This window comes from Plasmodium relictum (assembly GCF_900005765.1).
Source record: "Plasmodium relictum strain SGS1 genome assembly, contig: PRELSG_00_v1_137, whole genome shotgun sequence".
NCBI lineage: Eukaryota > Apicomplexa > Aconoidasida > Haemosporida > Plasmodiidae > Plasmodium > Plasmodium relictum.
The window spans coordinates 1-11,529 of NW_021628816.1; the positions used below are offsets into that span (position 1 = coordinate 1).

The 11,529-nt window shown below is 18.5% G+C and overlaps 2 protein-coding genes across 2 annotated transcripts; both read left to right on the forward strand.

Moving 5' to 3' along the window:
* Positions 1-7: 7 nt before the first annotated feature.
* Positions 8-1,812, forward strand: PRELSG_0014000 (cytoadherence linked asexual protein, putative; the record flags this gene model as incomplete). The annotated part of the gene is made up of 2 exons (XM_028677712.1): positions 8-466; positions 568-1,812. The coding sequence occupies 2 exons, from the start codon at positions 8-10 to the stop codon at positions 1,810-1,812; spliced, it is 1,704 nt and encodes a 567-aa protein (XP_028531345.1).
* A 5,695-nt stretch (positions 1,813-7,507) lies between these two features.
* PRELSG_0014100 (Plasmodium exported protein, unknown function) lies at positions 7,508-8,392 on the forward strand (the record flags this gene model as incomplete). Its single annotated transcript, XM_028677723.1, has 2 exons — positions 7,508-7,582; positions 7,712-8,392. The coding sequence occupies 2 exons, from the start codon at positions 7,508-7,510 to the stop codon at positions 8,390-8,392; spliced, it is 756 nt and encodes a 251-aa protein (XP_028531346.1).
* Between the last annotated feature and the right edge of the window lie 3,137 nt (positions 8,393-11,529).

Sequence of the window (11,529 nt, forward strand, 5' to 3'; positions counted from 1 at the left end):
AACCCATATGAAAAAGTTTATTGAAAAATCTTATCAAACATATTTAAATCAAAGACATGTAAAAAATTTATTTGATTATTATGATCATTATAACATAAACAATAAAATAATGTTAATGAAAGATTCATATGAGCTATATTCAAAGAATTATGAGAATATAATATTTTCTGCAGATATAATTGATTTAAAAAAAAATGATTTACTTTCTAACAAGAAGAAAAGGAGGAATAGAAATTTTTATTATATACATTCTATCTCAGGAAATTCAGTAAATTATCACAAATTTGGTATTATATATGGATATACAGTAAATAAAAACTATTTAAAAGAAATAGTTGATGAATTATTTGTACTTTATAAAATGAATAAAAATATTTTTTCAGATATGTCTTTTCTACAAACAGTTTATTTACTTTTTAGAAAAATTGAAAACAGTTTTAATGTACATAGGAGAAATGATAATGTGGTAATATTAACAAATCCATATATATATAATTTTTTTTCATAGAAATATGCAAATTTTTTTTCTTTATTTTGGCATATTTGTGTATTTTTTTTTTCTTATAGAGTATGAATAACATATTTTTTTTTAATGTTTCAAAACATTATTCTAAATTAAGTAAAAAGGATAGAGAAGAAGAAATAAATTTATCTATGGCATCTAAATTTTTTTCTAAAACTTTATTTTCTGCTTTTCAAATATTGTTCACTATAAGATTAAGCAATGATATAGATAAACTTGATAGGATATATGGTTCCAGTGAAATGATTGGTTTAACAATACATGAAGAACCATATTTAAAGTTTGCCTATGCATATTATGGTAGTATGATGGATAATTTAACAAATACACTTTTACCCTTATATATAAAAAAACCAATAACTCAATTAAAATACGGAAAAACTTTTATTCTAGCAAACATGTATAAATTGTGTTCAGATATATTTTCATTATTAAATTTAAATAATTTAAGTCTTTTATGTGAATATCAAGCGATAGCTAGCTCTAATTATTATTCTTACAAAAAGATAGCACAATTTATAGATAGAAAATTCACAACTATGATTATAGGTTCTCTTTCCTTAAAGATTAAGGAACTTAAATTGGAAGCAGAAGGTATAGTAATTCCATACACTGATAAGTTTAAGTGGCCAAATATTTTGTATCCTTTAGGTTTGATGAATATATATATAGCAGGTAGTCTACTTTTTAGAAGTGCTTTATTTTTTCCCGACAATTTACCTGATGAACTTAGGAAGCAAGTAGAGCATAGTTTATCTGAAGAACCAAACGATAAACCTTCCGTTTTCTATATTGATAAAATAGTAAACATATCTGTTATATACAGTTTATCTATTTCTATGTTTTTATATAATTTAATGAGATGGTATGCTATATATGAATATGTTGTATTTTTTATTAGAAGTAATATTCGTTTGTTTGATAGATTTTATACTATACTTGAAAATTATGTTTCATTATTTATTAAAAGTAATATAAATAAAACCACATTTGATGTTTTATTAAAAGCATTTCAAAGAGCATATATAGCTACAATGAATGAAGGTTATTATAAAGAAGTCATTGAAGCTAGAGTTTCTACTAAGAAAATTAACAAAAAAGAAAATAGTGAATATAATGAAGAGGATATATACTTATTAGAACCACATGATATTGAATTATTGGTAGGAAATTGTGATTTAATGTATGTAGATAATTCTTCTTATTTTGAAGACTTAGACGAAAATGAAAATTTTTTAAATGAAAAAAAAATTGTATCCTGTGAAAAATATGAACAAATAAGAAAATAAAAATAATTAATTGGTAGTTGTTAGATAGAAAAAGAAAAAAAAGAAGATAATGGAAATTTTTAATTTTTGAGAAAAGAAATAACAAAAATAAATAATTCATCGTATGATATTGAAGGACTAAAAAGAATTATAAAAATAAAAATTTAAAAATAATGGAAAACTAAAAAAAAAAAAACTAAGATATATGAAATTATCAAATATATGAATTAATTATCAAAAAAAATATAAAGAGCATTGATATAAATGATAATTATTACCTTTTTAATATTCACTACACTAACTTACAATTTAAAATTGTTTTTCTACCTAATATAATATTTAATAACATTTATTTTATGTCATAAAATAAGAAAATACTAAAAAGCTTTTAATTTTTTTTTAAATATTTATGATATGAATAAAAAAATATGTTTTCATATCTTGTATCATTTTTATCTTTTTTGTTTTTTTCTTTTTTTTGTAATATTTTGTTTCTTTCATTTATTATTATTTTTTTCGGAGAGTAATTTTTTTTATACTAATATTAAACTTTATTCATTCTTGTGATTTTACTTTAAGATTATTTTTCTCATTTTTTAATATTTTGGTCTTTTTACTTCTAAAAAATGGCTTCCATAATATAAAAATGAATAATTCATAAAGGAATTATAAAATTAAGATAATTTTATATGTTTTAATTGTAATACATTTTTTTTTTTTTGGTAATATATATTAAGTTTTATGAAGATTTACAACAGGTCTTTAATTAAAGAGTAAACACAATTAGACTATTTTTAAGTTAAATTTTTAAATAAATAATTTTAATATATAAGATATTTTTTTTTCCTTTAGATAATATATTTTTTATTTTTTAATCAAATATTTTCTTTTTTTTTTTTTTTTTTATTGTCTTAATAATTTACAACCTTTGTTTTTATTTTTAAATGGATATTTCTAAATTTTTGCTTTTCTACCTTTTCTATATAATTAAATTATTTTATTAATTTTTTCTTTTTATATATTTTTTAAAATATATATTCATTATATATATTTCATTTTTTTTATTTTAAATTTCATTTATAAAAATTTTTTTTTATATTTAAAATGTAGTGCTAATTTCATTTCTTTCCTTAATCACATATATATTTTCATAATATTTTGGTTTACTACTATTTTATCAGTTTATATATTTTAAGTAATTCATCTTTTGCATTATAAATAATAGGAATAAATCTTTGTTTTTGTTTATATGCTTTCATTATTTTTTTTGAATTTTTCATTTATTTATTTCTTTAAAATTTCAATGTGTAATTAATAATTTTAAGTTACTATAAATACAAATCTTTCTATAACTTATTAATTGCCTATTCAAAAACTTGAGTAAAGTAATGCAAAAACAAATTAAGGGGTTTATAGATAGATCTCTACTAATTTTGATCATTAAAACATTCTTTTATTAAGAATTGTATACTTTAAGATGATTTTTCGTTTAATTAATTAAAAAATTACATAAGTTTTAATACAATATACTTAAGGAACTAATAATAAATGTTTTATGTAAATTTAAGCATAATAAATTTAATAAAAAATTTCTCTTAATTTTATTTTCTTTCTAAGTATTTCTCTTTATATTTCTGTACTCACGTATATATTACGGCTGATTTTCTTTTACGCTAAAAGAAATAAATATATATATCTTAAAATTAAAAAAAATAATTCTATCACAATATATCTCTTTTTTATTAAAAAAAAAAAAAAAAAATACGAATATAATATGAAAATAAGTACTCTCCATTTATAAGTCTCTGAAATTTAGAGTCTTGGCTTATAAGCTTTTTAATCATGTTAGTTTAAGGAATATAATCTTTTGTATACTGGAATGGAGCATAAAAAGAATATACATTTTTATTAGACATATGATTAATAGAAGATATTATTAGCCTTTTTGAAATTTTAATATAGTAAAAAAATTAGTACGTATAAAAATTGCTAATTCATTATAATATATTTGAAAGGTCAGTATATATAGATGCGTATATGTATATTAAGATAAGCATATAAAGACAAGTATCATAAAATATGTCTAAAAAGATATACATAATAAAATAAGTACAATAAAACGCGTGTTAAATTTAATTAAAAAAAAGTTTTAATTTTTTTTTAGTGTGTAAAGGGTAAAAAAATTTATTTTTATATTTTTTTTTTTTAACATATGTAAATGATTTAAATTTTAGAAACAGCAAATAATAGTTTATAAAAAAAATTATTCAAAACGTTATTAAAAATATAATATAAATTAAATTTGATTATATAGCATAATTATATAAGGAGTGTATAATTATCTGTAATAAGTGGTTTTATAATAAATAGAACAATATTCTTCTTCATGCTCTTAGTTTGACTATTTAAAATGTTATAAAAATACTCAAACATCTAATTAAAAAATCATATATTCAATTCATTGTACATATCTTCTATATCTTACATTCACAACTTTTATCTAAATTCTGTTGAAAGTTCAAAAAGGTCGATAATATTCTTTATTGATCGAATGTATAAAACTTATTACGTAACTTATTAAAACTCATGTAAATAATATATATATTTTTTTAAGTGCATCTTTTGATTATTACACCAATTTTATAAGATAAATAGTTTTAAGTACATAACTTTTTTTAATGATTTTCTAAATTAATGTACCATTCATCTAAAGTAAAAAGTTAAAAATCTTAAGTATTTTTTTTTTTAATGTAAACAATAACAACAAAAATATATAAATAATTTTTATGAATAATATGAAAATATTATGAAAGATTATTTTGATAGACTAAAAAAAGTACCATAATAATACTAACATATGTAAGGCTATACAAAAGTTTTTTTGAATAATATAATCTTTAATATTTTTTTATAATACATGTATAAAAATAAAAATTTTATGCATTTTATAACTTAATTCACAATTTTATCTATTATATTTCTATTATATTTTATTTTGTATTTTTTATTATTTTATTTTTTTTAAATAATTTTTTTTATTTAATTAACTTTATGATTTTGATAAATGATTTCAATAATGGAAATTGATTTTTTATTAAAGAATTCATTATTTTTGGGTGGGAACCTATTTTATGGAGAATTATTAATTATTATCTCATAAAAATTACTTTACATATATTCAGAATTATATATATTGAAGATTTATGACTTAATAAGAATACTGGGCAGTTTCTATTAAATTGGATAAATTCTTCTGATAAAATAATTAATACGTTAAAAAATTAAAAATATTAACAAATTTTAATTTTAATGATCATAAATTTTAAATGGAATAAAATATATATTTCATTTTATTTAATATAATTAAATAAAGACTACGTATTATAAATTATTATAGTAGGCAAAATTAGTAGAGACTATTCTACACGTTCCTAAATAGTTTTTTTTCTCAATACACTTCAAAAATGTTAAAATTATCAATTGGTAGATCAGTCAACAATATTATCACATTTAATATAAAAATTCTTTTTTTCTATTCTTTTTTTTATTTCTGTCTTATGAGTTTATCATCATGAGTAATATTACGATTTAAATAATAAATAATTCATTATATTCTTATCAATATTTTAATTGAAATTTGTGTGTAACGCACTATTTCATATTTTTAATTGAAAATATTCTTTTTTTATATTTATTATAACACTTTTTTCTTTATTACATAAATTTATTATTATTTTATATTTATATTTATTTTTCTTCATTTCATTTTTTCTAAATTGCCTTTTTTTTTATAAACAGAAATATTCAATTATAAAAATATAGATACATTAATTGAATTACAGTTTCAACTTATTATTATCTTACTTAAAGAACTTAACACCACTGGTTAATTTTATTATTATTTAGTCAATAATATGTAATTACTACCGTAATTAGTATGTGAATAACTTCATCATTGCTATAATTTATGATTTATGTTTTATCTGTCCTATTTTAACATCAATTATTATTTTATTTTCTAATAGAAAAGCTCACAAGATGGTTTATTATATAACATTTTTTCTATCATTTTTATCTTCATCTTTAATTTTCTTTTTTTTTCTTTTTTATTATAATACTTTTTATTGTTATATATGATTATTTATAGAAAATTGTTATATTTATAAAAGGGTTACTATATATATTTCATCATTAAGTTTTATATTAGTATTAAAACAAAACTATCATTCACTACTTCACTATTATTTCTTTCTTTTATCCTTATTTGATAATTTTATATATAAAAATCTACTAAAGAATAAATGAATTTATATTTAATTAAACTAATAGTACTTCAAAAATTATTCAAACTGCATATTTCAAATTTATATAAAAAACATAATTTTAATAATTTTTATATAAATTAATGAAAAAAAAGGTCAAATATAATAAAATAAAAAATTAATTCTATTTTTTTTTTTTTTAGGTATTCTAATATTTGCATTAATAAAAAATAATAATGAAAAAATAAAAATTATTTTCATTATTTTTTAAACCGAATTAATTAGTGACTGTTTACAAATAATTTTTATTTTTCAGTTCTTTTTCTTTATTAATTTATTTATGAATATTGTTTTGGAATAATAAAAACATATATATTAAAATAAAATAATTTAAAATTCTCTTAATGATAATATATTATTTTGAAAGATTGTAATAATGCAAATGCCATAATAATTATTAGTAACACGCAATATAATATAAATATATTAAAATTGGCATTTTTCGAATATTTAAAAAGTCCAAATTTTCAATTGAAATAATAAAAAAAATTAAGGTTAATGTGTAGTTTATATAATATTTTAATTTGTTTATAGCATTCTCTTTTAAAAAAATCATATATATTTTTAAATTTTAAATTGCAAATGCTTCATTTATCGTCATAAGAACAATGAAAATTCAATTAAATTTTTAAAAAATTTTTAAATTGAATATTTCTAAAAAAAATTAAGCATTCATTAAATTTTATATATGATTTTAAATAATCACATTATTTAAACTATTTTAAAACAAATAGAAATAAGAGGAAAGAAAGTAAGGATCAGTTTTTACGTTTTTTTTTTATTTTTCATATTTTTCATTTCGCATGTGTATAAAAAATAATTTTTTTTAAAATAAAACTTAAAAAAAAATTAAAATAATAGAACAAAAAAAAAAAAAATAAAATAAAATAACAATTAAAAACATTTAAGAAAATGTTACCTTTTACATAAAGTTATACATAAAATATAATTCATATAGTATTTAAGGTTATTTTATGAAAAGAATATTATAAAAAAATTTAGTATTCTTCGATGAATATTTAAGGTTTCATTTATTTAATTTTAGTTATAACAGAATAAATAAATGTTGTAAATATTGCAAAGTAAAAAAAGCTTAACTACATCTTAGGTAATTGCTTTTAGTTTGATTATATTTTTTTACTTTTTCATATAATTTGATTAGAAATTTTTTTAAATAAAAAATAAGAATTTTATCTTAAAATACTAGTAAATTATAAAAAAAAATAAATCAGAAATATCTTCTTATCAATATTAATTATTTTAATTAAAAGGAATACCATAAATTTATTATTTTATAAAAAGACCATTAACAATTGATAAATAAGGAAATTAGCTATAAACTATATAACTTGAAAAATTTTTCTAAAAATTCAACTAAAAATCAATTTAAAAACATGAAATATAAAAATTATATGATCCTTAGATTTTTTATTATACATTTTTTTACTGTATTGTATTTTTTGTCACAAGTAAGAAAACAATTATATTTAAATATATGTATCTTATTTTCTGTTTTTTAAGTATTTTATTAAATCAGTACTCTATTCTTTTAAAAATAAATATTTTTTTAAATATTTAATATTTTGATTGTAATATAGTGCACATTAAAAACAAAGAAAATAGAATCTTTAAGATCACCATTCGATACAAACCATACAAGAAATTTATCAGAACAAGATGAAGATTTTCTTGAGAAACTGAAAACTTCGCATGTTTCAACAAAATTAAATCCTGAAGAATGTAATAATATGCAAGCAAAATTGGAAGATTCGAAGGAACAAGTTTCAGAAAAATGCAATTATGAAGAAGCATCTTCACATGATTCAGAACAGAAGATGGAATTGAGTGAAATGCAGAAAATGTGGAAAGATATGATTAATGAACAGCTATCAAAAAATGATATGATAAATGCAACGATACAAAATTGGGATAATGTTTGCTTAGTACATGGAACAGGAAAATTTTTAACAGGTGAAGTTTGTAAACAAACTAGGTTAGGTTGTTGGGATCAAAGGAAAAAAATTAATATGTTGGTAAAAAATGTACAATATTTTAATGAATTTAAATGTCTTGAGGAGCAAGGGTGCACAAAAGAGAGTTTTTTAACTTTTCTTCATAAGGCAGAAAAGGAGATGGAAGACACTAGAAATAAGCAACTAATTATGTGGAAAGAATATTTGAATGAATTAGTGACTTCTATAGATCAATATATTTCAAAATGCAATGTAAGCACAGCCACTCAAGAATCAGAAGAAGAGATAAAAAAAGATGATAAATAGTATTGCGTTAGTAAAGTAAAGCTTTTTAAATATACAATCTTATTTCATTAAGTAAAAAAGATGAAATTAAAAAAGTATATTTTATGTCTAATAGTGTGAACTAATAACCTAAGTGGTATTTGTTCCATCGAGATTAAACTAATCCAAAAAAATAAAATTTTATATTATTTTTTTTCTTGTAACACTTTTGTGTGATTCCTTTTCGAGATACTTAAATTTTTTTTTTTTGTAATTTCTTGTAATTAGTCATTTTTTTTAGTTAATTTTTCTGATTTAATTATTAGTTTAATAGGTTTCTCTTATAATTATTTAATTTCTTTTTTCATGAGTTATGTAAATATACTTAAAGAATAAAAATATCAGAGTAAAAAGTTTTTGTAAGTATTAAGTTTTCATATTGTATAAGGAGCTAATTTTTATGCTATATTATGATTTATTAAGTAGGAGTTCAAAATATTTTTGCAATTTATTGAAATATCAAATAAATTTAGAGAATATATTCTATATTTTATTTATTATTGGATGGCAAAAATATGGATTAATCCTTTTGCATGCTGAACAGAGTTACATACCCATTGATTTATTAATTGGTCGTTCAAATGTTTCTCTAGAGTATTGAACAAACAAATTATTAAAGGGCATATATAACAATCTCTACTTATTTTCTTTATGTTATATTATTTTTATTTAAAGAAGTTATATTTAATTTTAATTTGTAAGTTATTTAAACATATAAATCTTTATAAGATAACAAAATATATAACATATAATAAAAACATTTTATATAAACATAAAACTTATTCCAAAAAGAAAGATTATCTTTTTTTTTTTTTATATTTTTACCAAATGAATATGTTTTTCATTTCAAAAAAAATATACGCAAATTTTCTTTTTTTTTTTGCGTAATAAAATAGCTAATCCTAGTAGACACTTTTTATTTTATTTGAACAGAACTACTTTTAATTTTAAAACAATATATTCATTTATTAGCCACCACTCATTAAGATGTTTTAAATGAGTGAAAATTAAAAAAATTCATAGAAAATGAATTATTTAAAAAATTTGTGAATATAACAAATTGAAAATACATTTATTTTTCTTAAATGGATGCATTAATTTTTTTTATTTTTATTTTAACATCATTATTTTATAATTCATACAAAAATATTTCTTATAAATTCTATATAAGTATACATATGATATGGAATAATATTCATAGTAAAAGTTTTAAATAACCAAAAATGGGAGAAGCTATCATAGAAAGGAATGGATACTTCTAAAATAGGTGAGAATATCTGAATATACAATTATTATAAGCTATATATATGATTTAAGTTTGAGAGTCTATACATTTAAAGCATAATATTAAATCCAACTTCTATATAAGAGAAGTAATAAAACTAAATTTAAATTAGTAGATATTTATATATACACTTTTTATTAATCTACTTGTTCAATACTTGATTTATTAATTGCCCATTTAATGACTTTGCTAAGGTATTGAATGAACAATGTAATAAAGAGCATTTTTATAATGTGTTTAATATTTTTATTAGTTTATGCTTTTCCTTTTTAGTGAAGTTGCATAAAGATGATAAAGTGTTTAATTATTTAATAATTTATAAGTCTTCAATAAATAGCATATAATTAACATTATCAACATCTTATACATATATACATAATATCTTTGATTAAAGATAATATCTTTTACTTCAGTTTATATATTCTTAAAACTTCATTTTTTTTCCCAAAAAATAAATGAATTCAAAAATGAAAACCAAAATGTCAAAAAAATTTAATTTAAAGAATTTTTTTTTTTTTTTTTTAATTTAGCTAAAAATGCATGATTGGCGTTGATAGCATTGTGTAAGAAGCTAAATTTCTTCATTGTTATTTTAGCTAGTTATTATATACAAAAAGTTAATATACATACTTTTATTAACTAATACTCTAGCAGAATCATTGAATTAGTAATTAGTAAATTAATTATAAAATTGCTTAATATAAATAGTATGTTTATAATTACACTATCAAACATAAGATAGACAACTTATTTTATATTATATTTAAAACCCTTCAATTAATACTATGTTAAATAAATATTTTATTTATTTTTGGTACATTAAGAATTTATTACAATATTCATATAGTTTAATAAAAATATTCATTAACTTTTATTAAAATTTGAAAACTGGATATCCACAAATGACTGATAATATATATATTATATTTAATCAAATATTCACTCCCATAAGGATAAAATTTGTTTATATATATTACTTACCATTCATAAATTCCCCAAAAAAAAAAATAAAGAATAATTAAAAAAAAATTTTCGTCACTATATATAATAATATTTAAGAAAAAAAATTCACTCTTAAGAAAAAAAAATATTTTTTATTAGTATACGTACTTTACATAATTTAATATATGCATCTTATAATGCATATTCTCTGCATAAGTTTTAGTCTATGAGTTTTCACAAATACCTTACATTTACAACTAAGCTTTTATCTATATTTTATTCCATCCTATTGAAAATTTGAAAAGGATGATGATATTCTTTATTGATCAAAAGTTAAATTTTAAAGCGCTCATAAGTTTGATAGGTAAACACCTAAATTAACTTTTGAATTTATTCTTAAACTGAAGAACATGTATTTAAATAACTAAGCATATAATATGTTCACAAATAGTAGAGAAAAAAGGTAATATTCAAGCAGACAAAAAATTTTAGGATGGTATTCACATTAATAGTCAAAAACTATAAAATTAATAATAACAAGAAAAGTATAGGGGATATAAAAAAAAGGAACTGAAAAAAAAAGAGGAAGATACATAATGAAGTGAATTAACAAGTATATATAAAAAAGAAAAAATTAAAAAATATTGTACATTTTTCTTATGCTAAGTCGTCAAAAAGATGCTCTCCTTTTGGTGAGTAAGGATAAGCTTAAGAATTCTTACTATTTTATACGTAAGAGGGAAAAAGCAAGAGTATGAAAGTGCATAGAATAAATAAATGTGATACATTTGGGGAATTTATTCCAAAAAAACAGATACTCTATTTTATATATATATATATTTGTATAGTTAATAATATTATAGACCTTTTCTAATTATATTAATAAAAAATA